The following is a 20,655-nucleotide window of genomic DNA, read 5'->3' as shown; positions in this document are numbered from 1 at the left end:
CAGCCCACTGCACCCCTTCCCTGGCCCCCAGTGGCCGTTCATCAACATGGACAAGGACCAAATCTCACAATGTCTTCATGGCAGGCCAAGACTTGGGCAGTAAGTAAACTACAGAGCCATGCACTGAGTAAGAGGAGAAAATGTACATTGAATAGCTGTGTGTTAGAAGCCCAATCCTCCATTCTGGGTGCTGAATCTTTCTAGTAGACAAGCACTTTATGATCCTGTGGATAAAGAGTATAAAATAACCTGAATCCACAAAGGAGTCTAGTTGAGATTTATAGCCAATTTCAGTTTTGTGGTTTCTAATGCCTCCATGGCTGACGCTGCGACCTGAGTAACGTTTTATCTTTTCTGTAGTGCAGTGTATGGCTGCGTGATGCCAACATGAAACCAAACCAGTCTTGAGCCAATGTATCAATACAGAGCATTCCTCCTGATAGCTTATTTCACCTTTTTAAACCAATAAACGTCCTGGGACAGATGGGCAAATTAGGTGAGCTCTCCATTTAGTCCTTGAAGTGATTCTCTTAGTTCATTGTGACAAGCTCAGATTTGCCATATGGCTGCACTTGCAGGACTTAACACTTCCATTATATGCCTGCGCTTGGCTTGCGTGGTGACAAAAGCTTTGCCTCATGTGTTGCAGCTGGAGGGTGGCTTGGCGCAAACTTGGAAAAGTCTCAAAATGTTAATTCTTATGGGATAAAGTAACCATTAGCATGCCTGGAAAGGAAAACAAATGAATTTCTGTTCAGCTCAGAAGATACTCTTACCAGGGGAGGTTCTCATGCTGAAGTCTGTGTTGATAAGAGGGGGAATACAAACATACTAACAGGCAAAAAGGGAATATTGTGCCAACTGTAAAAATGGACACAGAAAATTTCTTGCCTTTGTTCTCTCATCACCAGCCTCTTAGCAGCACTCTGCTGGAAGAAACTGCTGCATGCTTGCACATGCACCCAATTGAAAGCCTGAAACAGGAGGAGGAATGCACAGGCTGCACCCGGGTGGTAGACAGTCAAAAACTCATGGAGTGGGATTTATATCCCCAGCCATGCATTAACTAGCAAGAATTGCCAAGGAGCTGTGGTGTGCACAGCCGTGTTCCTCAGTGTCCTTCCCTGGCCCATCCACCACTGGTACTAACTCCACGCTTTGCTTCCCAGCCCTGCTGGGAAGTGTTTGCCTTCTGCGCTGCTGTTTGCATAGTGCCTGCTGGCAGATGGGGGGAGCACCCACATGTCACGGGAGGGTGTCTGCGCTGCCTGGGGTTGTGCAAAGCGTTTGGATGGTGCTTGAGCCTTCATTAAAGCCACCAGCTTCATCAGGGGCTGCCTCCAGCAGTTTTGGGTCTGCAGACGGGTCTCTACAGTAACAAACGTTGCATTTCTGTACCTCTGGGCATCCTGCAGCTCTTCCCAATGCTGCTAAGCTGTGGAAGGGGGATGCCATTTCTCAGCTGCTCTGGCTGTGGGCACACTGTGATGTGTTTTCTTACTTGGTGGGTCTGGTCCGTGTTTTCAGCCAGGAGAAAGGCACATTTTTTGTGTATGTAGCAGGAATGGGTTCAAATGACTGTGACCTTCAATGCGAGCATGAAAATACAGGGGAAGCTAGCAAGGCCAAACGTGCCTTCACATTCTTTTAAATGTGAATCCTTGGCAACTAGGACTTTTCCCTGTGTTCGCAAGGTGCTAGCCCTCATTGCAGGGTCCAGGAATCTTAAACTGCCACAACCAAAGTCAGCCCCTTCCTTCCCACATCAAACTGGGAGGTTCAAGGTGTTTTCAGCTGGTTTCCTGCATACCCTGGCTGAAATTACCAAGCAGCCTGAAACTGCTCAGGTTGCAGTAAAATTGGAGGGAGTTGAAGCTCTCCAGTGACACCAGCTTGTGCTGTGCAGGGGCTCCACGGAAGTCTTATTGGGGAGCTCCAGTGAGCCGCTGCTCTGTGCTTCCCCTTCTTCCCTGCACTCTCAGCGTGACTGGGCTGCCCCCATAGCCGCTCTAGGGGCAGCGGTCCCCAGCTTGGTAGGTATGGGGAGCGAGCGAGCTCATACTGCATTTCAGCTGGTCTCTGTATCTATTTTCCACCACATTGCTTACCCTTTGGCAGGGCAGACCGTCAGGCACCACGTGTTGGTGTGCTGTCCTACCCTGTTGCAGCTATGGCCGGGCAGCCCACAGTCAGTGTGGGTGGACTCCAAGTTCAAAGGTCTTTTTAAATTGCTGCAGATCAGTATTGCATGGCAAGGGAAGCAAAGTATGCCGCAGCGAGGCCCCCGGGTAAACAATACAGCCATGTTCAACAGAATTATACTGGCTTGTGGCAGTATCACTGTAAAATTTCATTCTTGTAATTATTTTGGTGCAAAAAAAAAAAAATCTGGGCAGTTGAAATCTCACTCGCAAAGTGCCTGCTTGCTTTCCGTGTTCTCCGGGCTCCCTGTCCTTTAGGGATTACGCTTCTTGTCGGTGCAAAAGCTGTGACAGAATTCATTACCATATCAGGCAGGATGGCTGGGCTTATTTTGGTTATGCAATGTGTGCCGAGGTGTGCCGGGAGCAGCGGGGAGCTGACGATACGAGCGGAGTTCCTGTCTTCTGCACGCTGTCACCGTTCCCGGTATCTGCCTGTCAGGCTGGGAGGGTTATTTCCCCATTTTCTGTCACAGACCTACCATTTTGAAAGCATTTTTGAACCTCCCCAGACCATAATCAGGTTAAACTGTCAAGGTGACTGGTCATGATTTACCTGTGCAAATGTCTGAAGCCTCTCGCAGTGTGTGGTGTCTTCCCAGGCACTTTTTATCCTGCCATGTATTGAATGTGAGCAATTGGCAAGCCAATACAGGTCTGTGGCAGATGACCTGAATACTGAAAAAAACTTTGGTTTCAAAATCATTCCATGCATTTTTGGTGGGATTATCGTAACTTCTTTATTTTTTTCCTGATATTGGCGGGGTGGGGAGTGACTTTTAATCCAAGGTTCTCTGACTTCCGCCTTTTTTTCCCACCCTGTGATCTCTGGCAGTCATAACACACAGAAATCATGACAGCGTGTTTTTCCACAAACAAGTGATATCATAAATGAAGATTAGGGGTTATTTTGTCCTCCGGTGTAACAGGCTACTTGCACTGGAGGCCTTCTGCCTGCACTGGAAGGTTAAAAAGAGGACAGGTTAGTGTGTGGGAGATTTAATTCCTACTTAAATACCTGGGATATAATGGCAAAGGCGAGAAAGAAGAACTCAGGGGAAGTAAGGGTACATCTGTGTGCATGGTGCCTGTGCGTGGATGTACGTTTTCTCGGTTTTTTGGGTTTGCTTCAAATTGACTCTGCTGCAAATCATCCGGGTCTGAGGCTCCAATCCCTCTTTCACGCAAGAAATGAGCACCACATCTACCTTTTTAGGTGCCGAAGCCTCCAGCCTGCAACCTTTTTGTCACCAGCCGCAGGCAGCCGCTCGGCGTGCGCTTCTTCGCGTGCTAATTCTCTTGTGTCAGAATAAAGCTCTCGTGATTTTGTTCTGAGGAGGGATGCGGCCGTTTGCCAGGTAAAATACCAACCCAAAACGTAGGGGTTAAAACTGGGGAGAGCGACAGTGGCTCCCCAGCTCGGGGGTCGGGGAGGAGGACGGGCGAGCCTCCCCCCCACGCAGGATGCTAAAGCGGCGAATAAATAGGGCATCTGTGGAGGAGGGGTTTCCTCTTCCATGCCTGCCGTGGTTGCACAGACGATCCCCTTGCAGCTTGGGATTTGCAAGCTGAGGAATGGTTTTTTCTTGCGAACCGTAAGTGCCATGTTGGTAAGCGGTGCGGGTTTGGTCGCGGTGGGTTTTGCTGGAGCAGGCATGGCTGGCGTGAGCGGGACCGGTCGGCCTTGGGCGGCGGGGGGGAAGGGCACTGCAGTGCCGATGCGTCGGTGGCTCCCCGCAATCCGCCTTGGACAAGTGGATGAGCGGGAGACGCAGCGCGTTAGCAGGAGGAATGGTGCTCAGGGGCCTCTCGCTTAAAATCAGCTGTGTTTTGGGGTTTTGCGCCCAAGACAGTGGAGATCTGTGACAACAACCTTTTGGACTCGCCGGCAGGGTAACGCGAGAAAAGCCTCCTCCGGCACACCCGCTGTTTGCTCTGCTCGCTGTGCTAACACAACCCACGAACACGGGGGCTTCCTGTCATTGTACCAGGGCCGGGCGCTGTACAGAGAAACGTCCTGGCGTTTTGTATGAAGGCCTGAAATTTGCCTTTGACATCACCTTCCAAATCGGGTCTTTTGTCCCTCACATGGTTAAGCTCGCCCTGCAGCTTAATGAACAAAGGTTTCCTGCGTTGTGCATCTCATTTGCCTTACCGGGTTGTAAACAATCCTGTCAGCTGGCAGGGCAATTGCAGCTCCTCTTCGGTAAAAAGAAATGTATGTAGTATCTTTTTCTGATGACATTCGTGCTTGTGAAGGAGAGTTTGGAATATACATCAGCATGGTTTTTATTCCCTCAGACACTAAAATTTGAATGTTATTTATTACCTTATTTGAGCTTCCCTGTACCTTTTCCTGTAGCATTTTGACAGCTAATGCAATGCAATTGGCAGGCATTTTGCAATTCTTTATGTTTGTGTGAATACATTTCAGTCAACCTGAAAGTGCCTTCTACTGCTAGATATTTCCTGAGTAGTAACTACCAAATATTCTGTGTAATTGTGGGGCTATGCAATGATTCAGCCTGAAACAGCTTAATGCATTTCTCTTGTAACCCAGTGCTGGCAACTTCATCGAGCGTATTAAGACCCAAATCCAATCTCGAGTCAGGTCAGTTAGCCCTTCTGTTCACTTTTGCAGCCAGCTTTTAGTTATAATCTACTAGTTTTGTTCTTTTTCTGCCACCTCTATTTTGGTGTAAAGATTAAGACATTTAGAAACTGGCTTTGTTTGGCTTATCCTAGGCATCTTATGCATGTGTCTAAGCGCTGTTTTGAATCAGGATATCTTTTAAGCTGGACCCATTGCAAAGTACAAGAGGTGTTTGATTTTGTTGAGGTTTTTTAGATTAGTGGTGATATTTGTTGGATTTATTATTATTAATAATAATAATAATTTTGCTTCTGGGGCCATGTTGAATGGTGGCATGTGAGTTCTCATTGGGAAGTGAACTATGGATAGGTAGGCCTTTCTTCAGTAAACAGTAAGTTTTGCCTGTTTGACCAAATAACTTGAGAATTACACTTTGTAGAGGAAGAATTCAATCAACAGTGGTGGCAGCCTCTTCCACCTTCTGGGTAACTAGGAGGAGCTTGCTTCCTCTGCTGCACTTGAACTTTTATTGCTGTTAATTCGCTGTGTGTTGGGTGATTGGTCACCTGGACGTGGGGGGGAGCTTTTGCCCCCAGGCTTGATGGCTTGCAGTGTGCACCCCCACCCAGCTCCAGGAGGCCTGTCTTTCCAGACAAATAGTCCCTTCAGGATGCATCTCAAAAGAGTTTTCTTTCATGCAAAGAGCAGATAATTTGTAAGAATACTTGCAGTGTGCAGAAATGCATCTGAGAGTGGTCGTTGCAAATGTAAGACTTTTATGGATGTCATTAGTCTATTTTACGTTTTTCTTCCGAGCAGTAGCCAGAGAAATGGCAGTTACCTGTGACTTGGTGCAAGCTGAGGGTGCTCAATGAGGATGCTCAAATTTTTCATCATTTCACTTGTTGCCCCCGTGTAGAACCCTACCCTTTACCTTGGGCTCTGGGTCTGCTGACTGCAGCAAAAGCAGAACAGCCAATGTGAACATCTGGACAAGGCTGCCTTCCTATTTACACACTGCACTAATGTGAACTTCTGTTACGTTTTTATTCTTCTCTGGCTGCTTAGCTCAAGTTTGAGATTAATGACTTAGAGCATTAAGGGTGGTTAAATGACTGACAAATGCCATATTCTATCTAACAAATTAAATTGATTACAATAGTGTGTCTGTAATGGCAATTGTTAGAAAGTAAATACAAGCTCGCAGTACCACAGTGATGCTGTCTTTGAGACTGTTGCTTCTAGTAACACTAGTAGATAAAACCGCACATACCTATGGTAATATCCGTAACTTGAATTTTAGAGTGATTTCTAAGCCAAAATAATATTCTTGGGGCTTTTTTTGCACTGCTTGGATTCTAAAACTGTTGCTTTTTAAATTTGTTGAATGTGCTATCAGTCATAGAGACATTCATTTATAGTCTAATATTCCTTGGTTTTGCTTTGGACTGCCTTGGCTGTGTTCACCTACCTGTGAAGACTGAAGAAAGATGTCTTGCAACCCATGAATTTTTCTGTAATGCAACTTCAGGATGGGAAACAGGTGGATACAGACAGAGAAGGGAGTACAGGGAAGCAGAGATGATACTGAGCAGCACAGTAAGCTGTGGTCTCAGCAGGTCAGCTGTGGCATCAGATGGTCCCAACATGTGCATCTCTTGCAAGTCACCAGAGAGACATTTCCAAAGCACTAGTGGGGAATGTTATAGAATATGCAGAGAATAAATTGCTACTGGATACAGTCGGGGACAGTGAAGCGATCGAGCCTTGCTTGCCTCCCGACTGGCCTGAAGTCATGCAGAGTTAACAATGCAACAGTGTAGATGTTTGGCTCAGACTCACCTCAGGCCTGGTTCTTCTAGCAGTTCTTCCCTTCAGTGTTCACCACAGAGCCTATGTTGTCCCATCTCTCCAGGGAGAAGAGTCACCTGTCTTTGGTGGGCCACATGGCCTGGGGAGTCACAGGCCCTGCTGAGCATCATAACCAACTGGATCCAAATTGACTGGTGGGACAGAAGCAGGGAATAGGGTGGAGGAGGAATTAGGTCTCCTGGATAAATTACTGCCAGCCCATGATAGGACAAGAAAATGCGATACAGTTAGCACAGTACGATATGTTCATTGAGTACCACTTAATAGAAGCAGAACCAGGAGCAGGAAGATTTGTATAGCAGCTGTTTGCTTGGGAGCCAGATGCCTTCTGCATACAGGGTTGAACTTGGGAGCAGAGCTCTGAAAAGAGCTCGTTAAGGAAAGCGAGAGCAGCTAAATGCTTTTGTGATCCTTTGGCTTCCTCTCTATCAGCTGCAGCAGTGGAAAGCACTGTCAGCATAAAGGGACAGAGGCAGCTGCTTTGCACTTTATACCAGTATTGGCGGATTTGTGCATGCAAGGCATGAACAAGGTGGACCATGGGCTTGGGCCACATCCTTCAGGCTGGCTTGCAGCGTTGCATCAACCAGACAAGACTAATTTTATGTTTTGGACAGTGCAGAGTTGCTAAATACTTAGCAGGAGTCCTAGCGTAGGACTGTACTCTTCTCGCCCTCTTTGTAAAACAACTGAAAGTACTGCTTTGTCCTTTTGGGACAAGAGGTAAGGCAAGGTGCTTCCCATGCTGCTAATCCATATGAGACCCCATATTTGCTGGCCTTACTCTGTACCTTCACAGTAACCCATAGGACTGAACAAATCCAGCAGGATCATTCCCACATCTCCTCCATAAGTGCTTTAGCTTAAATCAAGTGTCTAGCTGATGTACGTATCCTCTTTGATTACCTTAAGGTTGCTAATAAGATCAGTTGTTGCTTACAGAGTGGCATATTCATTATGGATTAGCTGTCCTGCATATCTTCTGTCATTGTATCATATGCTGCAAACAGGCAGCTGCAGAAGCCGCTCGGTTACAGGCAGTTTGGACCCCTCTCCTCTAAAACTTGCTAGGATAGTTTGGCAGCAGGCACAATGGAGGGCCAGGAAACTCCTCATTTTTCTTGCAAGGAGGGGTAGGTCCTTTGCATGAAGCCAGCATCCAGGTACCCTGTCAGGGCACCTCTGTCTTGGTGTAATCTGTCCCTGCCTGCACTAGATGAGATTACATCCCTTCCATCCTGCCCCAGTCCTAGCTTGCACAATGCTGGTGTTGCCAAGTACGTTAGGGTTCATCTCAGACCCCTCAACAGTCCCCTGCATTTTGGGACATGCAGTAATCCCCTTGTACAAGCTGCCCTTCCAGTCCCAGCTGCTGGTTTTGTTTAGCTGGTGACAGTTCCCAGTCATGGTGGCTAATGAATGGGAAATGTTTTGGCCTTTTCACAATGTGTACTTTTTGCACTGCACTTGACTTAGATAATGAGGCTCATCTGGGTAGTTGCCAGACGAGGCAGTAATTTAGGGTTTAATTCAGAAATTTGCGTTTTAAAAATCACATGCAAGGTCCAAAAATCCATCCCAAGGCACAGGGACAGAACTAGACATCAGAGGGATGCAAGCAGCCAGGAGGACAGCACGGGGAAGCGATGCTGGCTAAGAAGTGGGTTCTCCCTAGGACAGGGGTGGAATGATTTCACCTGACTTTTAGCATCTGCAGTGTTGATGTTGATAGTACTGCAGGGTAGACCATTGCAGTTCATTGAGAGAAATACATACTTTTTGGTACAGTTCATCTCATCTTGTGATCTGGATGTTTAAGACAGGTCTGGTGGAAATCATGATCTAGACTTTTCTTTTTTTTTCTCTCCATTAACTACCAAGGTCTAGATGGCAAGCTCTGATACCAATCTGAAGTCAAGAAGACATAAGTGTTACCCCAGTGTTGCACTTTTTAGCAGTTTTTGTTGGGAATTGCAATAAATGAGAATTTCAAGGAAAGATTTGAGAGTAGTGACATAGTTTAACAGATATTCCTCCAACACATGGGGACAAATTTGCCAAAATGTCCAAACATGCTACTTGGACAATTTGAGGGGCTGATAAGGGGTTTTGACATGGGAATATGGTGTAAAGGCTGGAAATAAAGAAAAGTTTGTCTGTGGTTTGAGAGCTGTGCTACAAACAGCTGTAAAAAAAGTAGTTGGTCATGATTGTTCCTTTGCTTGTCTGCTGCACAAGTCTCTCTAGCTATTGGATATTCTTCCTCTTCAGGATTGTTGTTTTCATTCTCACCCACCAGGAGAGTCTGGCACATCTCTGCACATTTCAGTGTGTTGTTTAGAAGAGCTTTTAATGTCGTGGCACTGTAAGTTCTACAGTGGCCGTTGTTCAGGCCTTCTCTTCTCCTGTCAGCAACCATTTGCCAGGGCGTTGGACCTGTGGTTTGGGCAAGTTCTGCCTCTGTTGGCAGAGCAGTACCTTGCTGAATAGGGTGGGCCCGTTGGTTGCTGAAGAAGACACTGAAGGTAATTCACAGCAGGAAAATCAGACCATAGATACCCATTTTAGTTTAACTGCAGCATGTTACAGTACCAACTCCCACTTAGACAAATGTCCACGAACTGACTGAAGAGCTCACTAGCAGATGAATGAGGCTACAAAAATTCACTCTGCTCATATAGTTTTGTTAAAGAATTCACACAAGACCTTCCTGCAGCTGTAGAGCAGAGGCCTGCTGAGCCAATTTAAGTAGGTTTTGACTAAAACGTGGCTCTGATTTACAGGCAACAGCTTGGTGCGACAGTAAGTGCTTCATAAAGCCATGCCTGTCATCACCTTCTGCTAACATCATTTCCACTGATTGCAGATCTTTGTAACAAAATGTTCTTCCTGGTTTGCTTAGGGTGAAGAAACTGAAGGAAACATTTGCTTTTATACAACTATTGGACAAAAACATGAGTAACCTTCGCACCTGGTTGGCCCGGATTGAGTCTGAGCTTTCCAAGCCTGTTGTTTATGACATCTGTGATGACCAAGAAATCCAGAAGAGACTGGCAGAACAGCAGGTGGGAAATAGCAGCAGCCACAGTAAATGAGCTAAAATGCTGCTGATTACAATTGGTCCTGGTTTAAAATCACCTGTTTCTTTTCTTTAGCAAGGCCTTCTAACTGCTTTTCACAGCATGTTCCTGCCAAGATGCGTTACGTGGAAAATTTCTATTTGCTTGCTGTAATTTCAGTATTGTATTGACTTACCTCCACTTCTCCCTTCCCCCCTTCACGCAAGGAAAACATGCAAAATACAAACAAAAGCATTTTTACATTTGATAGTTAAGTACAGCAGACTTCATAAAGGCTAGGCAGGGCACACACAGTGGGCAAAATCCATGAGGATGACTTAGGCTGACAAGGAGTGAATGCCGGGTCTCCTGCAAACTGGCTGTGACAGATTTAAGTGCTGTGATTTAATGTATTGCTCTCACTAGCTCAGTTTTCTTCCCTTCCTTGCAGACAGTAGAGCAAACTTGGCAGAGAAGGATGTTTGAGCTTTGGAGGGTGGACTTGTGCAAACGCACCTTTGACTGAGGCCTGATCCAGTAGGCAGGCTCTGAAGATCCCCTCAGGGCAGGGTGAGATGGTGTGTGAATCCTGCCGAGGCATAAGCATGAACCAACCTAGCACCGTTGGGTGTTGGTTAAGTGCGTATAGGCATTTATCCAAGACAGTGGCTTACCGGGGGGATCTTAAGGATCTACGCTAGTTTTAAGTGCTGAAGATGGCAAGGATTGGGCACAGCTGAACATGCCAGCTATCCCAGCCAAGTGGAAGTGTGAGATGAGTTGGATAGTCCTGGAGTAAATGTCTCTCTCCAGCAGTCAGGGAAGGAAAAGGAACTTCTCCAAAGCACAGACTTGCTGGTGGAGTCAGCCTTTGCTCAGGGCTGTGCTATAAGTCTGCCCAGGTTCAAAGTGCCTCCTTGGGAAGGCTGAGAATGACCACGGCTGTTTTCTGGCCTTTGTGTTAAACAAGTATATTTGCCCTAAAACTGAGGACCAAGAATAAAGCTGTCAAGTATGGAAGCTTTATGGCATCTGCCTTTAAGAACACCTATGGGCGTTCTTTCCATCTTTCCCATCTTCTCTCCCTCTGGCTGCTGCTTTCGTGTCTAAGGATCCCTGAGTGACCCAGACCTGAGGTCTGTGTTCTCTGCTGGTTGATATAGATCATCCACTCATGTCCCAGACATTGCAGGAAGGGCCAGCTCCTCTGCGACAGGAGTGGAGATGGCTCCCACTGACTCCACTGCAGGAGTTGGTCAAACACCAGAAGCCTTGGCCCAGTGCCTCTAATGGTTTCGTCTGCACTGTGAATGGTCATGTATACAACAAGGAAATATTTTCTCCCCATCCAAACCTTTTGCATTTTCAAAGGCTGTGATAAATTGCCAGGCAGAGAAGAACGTGGGGCACAAAGGAATTGTGTCCAAACTAATTTATTTTTATTACAAGCATTCAAGCTTCAGCTTGCTGTAAGAGCCATCATTTGCTGCTCAGAGCTACTTACTGTTTTGTTGTTTGGATTGTGTTTCAAACACAGACCTGGGCACCTCTAGACTCCTTCTACTGTAACCTTTTAGCAGGCTGAGTGTGAGAAGACTGCTGACTAAAAAGACCACAGTAAAAAAAAAAAAAGCCTCTTCCAGTCCACATTAGAGAAACCTTTATCTGAATGCGACAAGTAAAAAGATCTTTCCTGGTTTTATCTGAACAATTATTTCAGCAAGAGCAGAGTGATGGTGAGAAATATGCCCTACAGGCTTCTTTTATTTGACATCCCTGACTGGAAAAGCTTTACCTGTTCGGTCTTGAATAATGACGTTTAAAAATATTGTGCATCCACAGAGATGTTTAATGGCATTTTTGTTCAATCAAAGGATGAAGATTAAAACATGAATAATACTAATTTTAAGATTTCAAAGCTGTTTTACTAATGCAGAAGTCTAGCAGTGTGTAGTCTGTTTAAGCTCTCTGGGCAGTGCTGTGCAGGGTTGAAGGAAAAGTACCTTTTGGGGCTCAGTGTATGTTCCTGGCCCCATTACTTAGTTTGTTGTGTTTGTCTCACCGTAATACAGTCAGGTCATTTGGAATAACAGCTTGAAAAACAGCAATGATTCTGCCTAGGGTTATTCCACAAACCCAGACATGACCAAAAGTAATGAGATCATGTCAGCAACATTACCATAATGCAAGTAGAGTGGATTTGTAATCTGTGGTCCAAATTCTCATTTTCACTAATACAGCTGTAAATTCAGTGTAATTTAATGAATTCAGAAGAGTCTCTCCAAGTACCAGTACTGGGGTAGAGCCTGCTCTCAGACATAGAGCCTATGTTAAAAAGACACTGCTGCCTCTTGCTCAGAAAACAGCTGTGAATCCTTAATAAACTGTCAAAAATTATGTTGGGTCTGCTTCTGGCAGTCTCTCATCTATGTAAAGATTTTGGCTTCTACATTCCTTAAAGCTGTACATTACCACAAATGCCACAAGCCAAATTTTGACCATTTATGGCTCAGCCCTTTCAGGGACCCATGTAACACCACTGCTAACTTGGGTGATACTCAACTCCTTGCAGCTTGTTGACTTCTGGGAAGGTCTTCCTTCAACTCCTTTTGTATTTACTACAAGCTGTGTCTGTTTTGGGGGTTTTTTGTTTATTTTGTTTTGGTTTTTTAAGTCTAGAGCAAAACCAATTCTGCTTAATCTGTTCACTGAAATCAGTAATACCATTTAATTAGAGTTCCTGTTCACTGTTGTCAGTAAAATATTCATTTGTGTTTGTTGTTCTAGTGTTACTCAAGCAAAAGTCTCAGTATCCTTCATTAGGAAAGCCAGAAATGGGTTGAAAAAATGGAAATGTAGTGGAAATTGTAATTTCATTAATATTTACAGTTGGTAGCATTGTACAAAGTTGCCTTTTCAATAAGAAAAATTTAGACAAGGCTTTCTTTTTCTGTTATTGAATTACATTGACTTTAGGAGTAGTTATAGGTACAGAATGAGAGGCCAGACTATGATGGAGATGCAGGCTCTGAAGAAGAAACCTGTAGCATAGATTAGACAAAGGGTCATTGCTAGACCCTTTAAAATAGTCTGTCAAAACAGGAGCTCTACAAGAGGGAATAAGAAAAGTAGTGTAACACCAGCTACTTGTGTGCTGTGTTTCTGTGTTTCGTGATATCAGCCTGTGATCATATAGTCACTAAAGTACACGAACTGTACTACAAGTTCTCTGTCGAGTCTTACAGTGTAGTAAGCTGATATGAGACACTGTCATCTTGTACTGTCAAAATTAATAAGTATGTGTTTGCGGTATGTGTAAGGTTTGGATTTTGAATGCACATTAAAATTGTCCAGACTGTTAATGAGAAGATTGAGCTTTCACTGAGAAACCAAAGCTGGACAATCCCTTTTTACATGGCAGTTCTGTCCTGACCTGTCAGCCTGTCATCTGCACAGCTCATCCTGCAAGTCTGTTTTCTATAGCTAAATAAGCTTTTCCTGACACACAAATTGCTCTTTCCCCATCCTCTGCAGCATTTTGAAAGTGTATATCTGAAGTCTAGCCACATGTTTCCTTATACTCAAGTTATTCTTTTGCCAATGGCAGGATCTGCAACGAGACATAGAGCAACACACCGCAGGGGTGGAATCCGTGTTTAATATTTGTGAAGTCCTGCTACACGATTCAGATGCGTGTGCTAATGAGACAGAGTGTGACTCCATCCAGCAGACTACCAGGAGTTTGGACAGACGGTGGAGAAACATTTGCGCCATGTCTATGGAAAGGCGAATGAAGTAAGACTCTTTTTCTTACCCCTCTTAAAGAAGCCTGTGGCAGCATTTTGAAGAAACGCTGTAGCTTTTGCCACAAGCTGAATTTTGAAAAAGAAAAAAAAATCCCAAATTAATACTTAGCTTGTGATAAAACCTTTCCATTTTTGCATCTCGTTCTCAGAATCGAGGAAACCTGGCGCCTATGGCAGAGGTTTTTGGACGACTATTCTCGCTTTGAAGATTGGCTAGAATCATGTGAAGTGATAGCAGCTAACCCTAATTCTTCAGAGGTCTTGTACACACTTGCAAAGGAGGAGCTGAAGAAATTTGAGGTGAATTTTTTAACTTCATTTTTTTATGCTCAGCAGCAGGCTGAATGATCACATTGCTAAATACTTAGTGTCCATGTGAAATGCCTGAATCGCTGAAAAACACCAGTTAGGCAGTGGTGGTATAGAGAACATAAATAATTTGTCCAGTGTGTGGCTGCTAGGTATCTGGCTGATGTATTTGTCTCCAGAATTTTTCTTAATGTGGAGAATCCAATGCTCTGAACTGACAAGATCCTGCTTATAAGTTAAAGATTTGCTTTTTATAGGCAGGAGACCTTTGTGGGTTGGTTCCCCCCCCCCCCCCTTCCTTTTCCTAATGAGCTAAGTCTGAGCAGATGATTTAAAATATGGGTCCTTCTCTGGATTTAATTTTGCAGTCGAAAGGTCTGTTTTTAAGGGGAGGGCATCGTCATCTCTCTTGATGGAGTATCATCCGGATCCTTTCTCTTACCGGCAAGGAAACTGAGTTCCTTGATTTGCCTTGCAGGCATTCCAACGGCAAATTCATGAACGACTCACTCAGTTGGAGCTGATCAATAAGCAGTACAGGCGCCTTGCCCGCGAGAACCGCACCGACTCAGCCAGCAAGTTGAAGCAGATGGTACACGAAGGCAACCAGCGCTGGGATAATCTCCAGAAACGAGTCGCTGCCATTCTGAGGAGACTCAAGGTAATTGCACAGTGGGGTGAGAGAGTGAGGAGCACTTGCAAGTTTCTGTAGGAATTACCCAAGGGCAAAATGGAGCAACTGTCTTGTGTTGGTTTGTGTCTTGAGTTATGGGTGTAGGAGAGCATCTCTGGAAAGTTCACCAAGTACGTGGCATATACATGGTAGATGGGTTCTTGGTAGTTGAAGAAGCTGAAGTTGAAGAATGGGTGCAAATTTTGGAAGGTGTGTTGCAGGCCTTACTGCTCCTATCCCACTCTCCTCTTATCCAGTCTTGTCATGGGTGGATGTGTTCATGCACTTGCACCTTTCCATAAATAAGAGGCAGAGAGACAAAAGGGCCCCGAGTGCAGATACGGTTTGGAGTTTCAATGCAGCTCTACTTTATGCCAAGTTATGATTCACCTACAAGGCTTTAAACATGGAGATGTGATGGAGAGGCATGCTGCTGTCACCAGCTCCTGCTGTGCTCTTTGCCTGACAGAGGAACGTTGTCGAAGACTGTATTTGTGACACTTCAAAGGAGTGTCCTACTTGTCGAGTTAAACTGATCTCTGGGCAGATACTCTGTGCTGTGCCCTGGGGGAAATACGTCACTGCCTGATTTTTAAATACAGTAGTGCTGCAAGCAATTGACAGGGAAACCTATTAGATCCCAAAAGTCAGTGGATGAGGCTGTGAGAGTGCTGATGGGGTTTGATCTGTGCAGTTGGGAGGTGTTGTGTTTGGGACGTTGTATAATCCCCTTCCTGAACAGTAAATCCACCGAGGAGAACTGGGGCACTGCAAGCTGCGTGTCTGTTAGCAGCTTCTGTGGGAGACGGCAGCAGAGAGAGCTCCTCCTGGCTTCCATGTCAAATGATGCATTAATTACAGTGGTGTGGTCATCCATGATCCAGCTTCTCCATTGTTTTATTGATTTTAATGTCATAGTTTTAATTACTTTAAGGGGCTTGCTTCCTTTGTCTGTCTGTCTGTCTTCTAAGTTTAGAACAAATTAGATGTTAAACCTGACTCCGAATAACTGTTACACTGGTATAATGATGTGGAAGAAGGTATACAGTATGGAAGCAAGAATATAATTTTATAGAAGCATCTTGCACTGCTGAAGTTTTATTCCCTCTCCCATACGAATAGTGTACTAACTTAGGACACTTTGTTTCAGCATCACTACAGGAAGGGGAGAGTTTTTATACTTGGCATGCTGCCATTTGTGCCCTGAAGGCCTTTAAAGTGTACAGCAGTTCTGAAACAAAACACTGTTTTCAGAAGGCTCTTGTGATCATCTTTTTTAGTAGCTGAAGTCTTATAACACTGCTTCCCTTCTTCCTGTTCAGCACTTCACCAATCGGAGAGATGAGTTTGAGGGGACGAGGGAAAGCATCCTTGTTTGGCTCACAGAAATGGACCTCCAGCTGACAAACGTGGAGCACTTCTCAAAAAGTAACTTCGATGACAAAATGCGCCAGTTAAACGTACGTATCCTTACAAAGCAGTTTAATATAGCCCAGCTGATCCTATTGGGCTGCCCTCTCTTGACAGAATCATCTACTTTTCTGGAACTTCACAACAGCCAGCAGATCTCTGTAGGGCTATATTTCTTTTAAAACACCAGTAAATTGTTAAGACTTATCCTCTGAATCAAAATGAAACTGTACAGTATTTAAATTCAGATTCAGTGTTCAAGCTCAGTTCTATTCTGCCATTTTCTCCTAACACTGTGTGTCAGTGACAGTGGTATCTGGCCTGAAAAGGAGCACTTGCAGGTTAACAGTAAAAGGTACATTTCTAAATTCAGGTGTTCTTTTCTGGTGAGAATTTTTTTGAATTGGCATTAAGGTAGGATCTCTCTTGTGAGTGCATTGTTTGTAGCTGGGACTTTCAAACAGAAATAAGACAGCAGGTGTGTGCAATGATTCTAAAGAACATACTAGTTCTTTGCTACCTGCTCATATGCTCATTTCTCCTTTCTCCCTGCACTGTTAATTGTTTTGGGATGTAGATTTACTGTTGTGTAGGCTGGAGGCCAAACCAGCCAAACTTCTTTGCTACTGAGAAAAAGACTGTGTGTACCCAACAGAAAAATAAACTCTGATTAGCTGAGCTCTCATATCATGATCCCCTGCAGGCTCAGGACACTGCAGTGATATTGATGTACACATGAGTGGAAAATGCCACTTAATTTGGAACTGTAATCCTGCTAATAAAACAAACCTCTGGACCACTTGAGTAAAAATATATTTTCCAAATGAAATTAGACAACAATGTCAATTGCTGCTTTTCTTTCACCGCAGTGAGAGAGAAAAGAAGGATAAACCTGAGGCTAGAAGGGGGCGTTGCAGAAATAATTATTTTTCTTCTATGTTCCAAATAGGGTTTCCAGCAGGAAATAACACTAAACACCAATAAGATTGATCAGCTAATCGTTTTTGGGGAGCAGTTGATTCAGAAGAGTGAGCCTTTGGATGCTACCCTGATTGAAGACGAATTGGAAGAACTTCATAGATACTGTCAGGAAGTGTTTGGGCGAGTTGCCCGGTTCCATCAAAGACTGACTTCAAGGCATGCTGTAAGAAGCAACAGTTGTTTTGATGCTTTGGCAAGATTTTGGTGTTTGAACTGCACTGCTCATTGCTTATCCCTAGCAGCTTGACTGAGTGGTTTGAGCTCAAAGGGGTCAGGAGCTCCTCAGTAGTTGTGCCAGCTTTGCTAAATCTTTGTCGCCAGTCTTGTCTCCTCATGCCTCTCATGTTGGGTCTCTGTCTGCAGAACCTGGATAATAGCATGGAAGTAATTCACAGGGTTAATATTTAGATAGTAGTGGTTTGAGGGCTTCAAAAATTTTTTTGGTGTTTTTAATATCACTTTGTTTTCTTTAATTTCAATAACATGCTTAGAATATCTCTCTATGGATTTGTTTGCGAGGCTGTATCTGTCCACTTTCTTGTGGGAATCGTGAATGAGGAACAGGATACTCTTTACTTTTCACTGGGAACATTTAGCTGATTCTCAGTTTGCTTTGGCTCAAAAAGAAACAACATCTATTAAAAAGCCAGGTGGAGGAAGTAACATGACCATCTACGAGTAGCTGTTCACCACTGCCTGAGCATCATTTCATTGCTGACCTGTGCAGTCCATTTGGAACTCCTCCCTGCAAACTAGAAAGAGATGTTAAGGTGGTGGTTGAGTGTCTTGAAAGAGGGGAGGTAGCTGCTGATGTGAGGATTGTTTTGGCAAAAGAAGAAGGAGGCAGAAATTATGCGAAGATTACACAGTAAATCTTCGATTACTGCAGCTGACTGCAAAACAGTCCCCAGTAGTACTGTGTGGCTCAATCATTAGCTCATTAAGATATTGTAAATCTTATTAATATGCAATAATTGTTATTTCTTTTTAGGGCTTGGATGATGAAAAAGAGACCTCTGAAAATGAGACGGATCCAGAAGACTCCAGAGAAATCCAGAATGATCCCTGGCATAAGAAGGCCATCAGTGAGGGGCCCTCTTCACCACAGTCCCTTTGCCACCTTATGCCCCCTACTCAAGGTCATGAAAGATCAGGCTGTGAAACCCCTGTCAGTGTTGACTCCATCCCACTCGAGTGGGATCACACAGGTGATGTGGGAGGTTCTTCCTCTCACGAAGACGAAGAAGAAGCAACATACTACAGTGCTTTGTCAGGTGAGAACCAATTGCCAACTGTTTGTTTTGACATGGACAACTGCAGGATGTCCCTGTGTGGGAAAAGGGGGGGGATTGAGGTCTTGCTCCTGTGTTGTTGGATGGTTTTCAAGTAATATTAGTAGATGTGAGCAATCTCATCACTTAGATGCCTTGATGAAGGGAATGGTATTGTCTAAACCAAGCTTATATTTTCAGAAATGTAAGGTTTTTAGAAACCTTACTTTTTAAGAATGTTTGATGAAAATAGTACCAACAACTTATTTTGTTCTTTGTCTTTGCTCTCCCTCATTGTTTCAGTTGTTTTTAATAGTTGGAAAATATTGAATAGTGAGGAAAATGATATTATTCTTTTTTCAGATGTAGAAATCACTGAAAATCCTGAGGCATATCTTAAAATGACCACAAAAACTTTGAAAGCATCTTCTGGTAGGCACCTGCTAATGCATGTGTCTGAACATGGCAATCTCCCTGTGCTGCACGCTATATTCCTCAACCTCTCTCATATGTAATGTCTGACTTCCTGCCTTGTGTGGACACCATGTCTCATCCTGTCATGGTGTTCTTACGCTGCAGTATTCACATGTACATTACAAAGCAGTCAAGAACATACCATTTAGGTTTTGCCTGGTAAATGCCAAGGTGGTTAATGTGCATTTCATTGTATTGATCCAAAGTCTTTTGGTACTTTCTTGGTGGTTTGCTTTGGGTAGTATCACTTTTTAGGTTGTTTCTAATTTTGATTGCATAATTGCTGAAGGAAATAGTTCCAACTCTGCTAGTATTTTTTGTGTTTTGTGCATGACAGAACTGTGTGTGTCCTGTCTGTTAAATCCAGAACAAACGTTCTCCAAATCAGGACATGTCTATACCTGTCCCTACTGAAATGTGTTGCAGATGTGTGATAGTATTGTTGAGATGCAAACTTTCCAAAACCACAGTGCAGCCTGTTTCTTTTATTTTTTGAATACTCATACCTATATTCAAGCATTTTCCAGAAGAAAACAGAATGTCCCATAACTGCATGGCTCTCATCTCATTACCTTTGAAACACTGTTGATGTTTTGCAAATGTGCATGCTTTGCAAGGAAAGCTGCAAAACTGTCATTTTTATGCCATAACTTGATGCCATTTTATTCAGAGCGCTTTCTAACTTAATACAAAGCAACAGCTTCCTTGTGGAGATGGGATTTTGCGCTCATGGCATATGGTTTTGGTTTTATTTGTTTCAGGAAAGTCTGTTTCAGAAGCTCATCCTTGGCATTCTCCAGGTAGCCCAGTCTGCAGGAAACACCGATATAACCAGGCAGAGATGGTTGGAAATGTGTTGTCTGGTCCAGAGACAAGTACTCCCTATAAGCCAAACTATGTGAGTTGGAGGCTCTGTGGGCACTGAACCTGTACTACACAGTCTGTTTGTTGTTCCTGTGTAACTCCATCCTCTTCCCTCCTCCAGCATCAAGGAAAAGATTAGTGGCGGGGGGAATGTTCACTTTATGCAAACTTAGACATTATTTCTGGTGGCTCAGGTAACCAGTGAGAGTCTCTATCCACTCGCTATAAAAGCTTCTTTAAAGCAATTCAGAACAATAATTTCAGGCTCATGATCAAGAGTCTGTGTCTGGAGGAACTTATTTCCTCTATTGTCATAGGACAAGTCTAGGAGAATTTACCCCCCCCCCCCCCCACCCCACCCCAAGGAGAGGGTGTGAATACCCTCCCTTGGTACTTACTGACATATCTCCCTTTCCTAAGCAGACCATTTTGAAGGGTCCTTTTCTAGCATGCAACCCACCATTTAATCTGCTTCTGGGCACTAAAAAATGTGCCAAAATGGCTATTGTTCATTGGTACCTCAGCCTTGGTAGCTGGTTGCCAGCCGTGGCTTTGCCAGCAGCTACCAGGCTCAGTGGATCTGGACCAGTTGTCAGCACTCTTCCAGGAACAAGATGGTACTGGTATCTGGCTGCTTTTGTCATTATTAATCCAGTCTTAGAGCCTTAGAGTCAATATTGCCAAGACCCAGAATCCAACAAAGAGCGTCAGCAAATGCACATTGTCTGGTACATGTAGCGCAAAAGCAATTAATTTGCCATGTCCAGTCTTGTAATAATTAGCATCACTATGGTGTGTGTTTGTTTACTGAGAAGGCACAGAGAGCCAGTATAAAGTGTTAGCAAAGATGCAGAAGCCCAGTGCTAAATCTGACATGCAAGAGCTCAGCGGCAGCCCAGCCACCCCAAACACAAATTAAGCTTGACCTTTTGATGGTTTGTTAACCTGCAGTGCTCACCCACCAAAATGTCATTCCAGGTCAAGCAGCTCAGCTCTGCAAGCAGCAGCAGCATCAACAAGGAGAGAATTACGTCTGCTAACATGAGTGATGAAGAACCCCAAGATGACCAAGAGCTTGTGAATATAGCGGCTGCAGAGAAGCAGTCAGGTACAGAGCATTAGGAGTGGCTTTGGTGCTGTGG

At 44.3% G+C, this 20,655-nt stretch overlaps 1 protein-coding gene across 1 annotated transcript in view; it reads left to right on the top strand.

The window, feature by feature from the left end:
• SYNE2 (spectrin repeat containing nuclear envelope protein 2) overlaps nucleotides 1-20,655 on the top strand; it is a 198,884-nt gene that overhangs the window by 169,994 nt on the left and 8,235 nt on the right. Inside the window, exons 102-111 of the mRNA XM_072863909.1 lie at nucleotides 9,569-9,731; nucleotides 13,333-13,520; nucleotides 13,681-13,831; nucleotides 14,319-14,501; nucleotides 15,836-15,973; nucleotides 16,873-17,067; nucleotides 17,896-18,178; nucleotides 18,539-18,607; nucleotides 19,411-19,547; nucleotides 20,492-20,621. Coding sequence (XP_072720010.1) covers nucleotides 9,569-9,731; nucleotides 13,333-13,520; nucleotides 13,681-13,831; nucleotides 14,319-14,501; nucleotides 15,836-15,973; nucleotides 16,873-17,067; nucleotides 17,896-18,178; nucleotides 18,539-18,607; nucleotides 19,411-19,547; nucleotides 20,492-20,621 — 1,637 coding nt within the window. The remainder of the gene's footprint in view (nucleotides 1-9,568; nucleotides 9,732-13,332; nucleotides 13,521-13,680; nucleotides 13,832-14,318; nucleotides 14,502-15,835; nucleotides 15,974-16,872; nucleotides 17,068-17,895; nucleotides 18,179-18,538; nucleotides 18,608-19,410; nucleotides 19,548-20,491; nucleotides 20,622-20,655) is intronic.

The sequence above is a fragment of the Ciconia boyciana genome, chromosome 6 (assembly GCF_034638445.1).
Source record: "Ciconia boyciana chromosome 6, ASM3463844v1, whole genome shotgun sequence".
Lineage (NCBI taxonomy): Eukaryota > Metazoa > Chordata > Aves > Ciconiiformes > Ciconiidae > Ciconia > Ciconia boyciana.
Note: the sequence above shows the minus strand (reverse complement) of the source record. Positions and strands in the feature narration are given on the sequence as shown.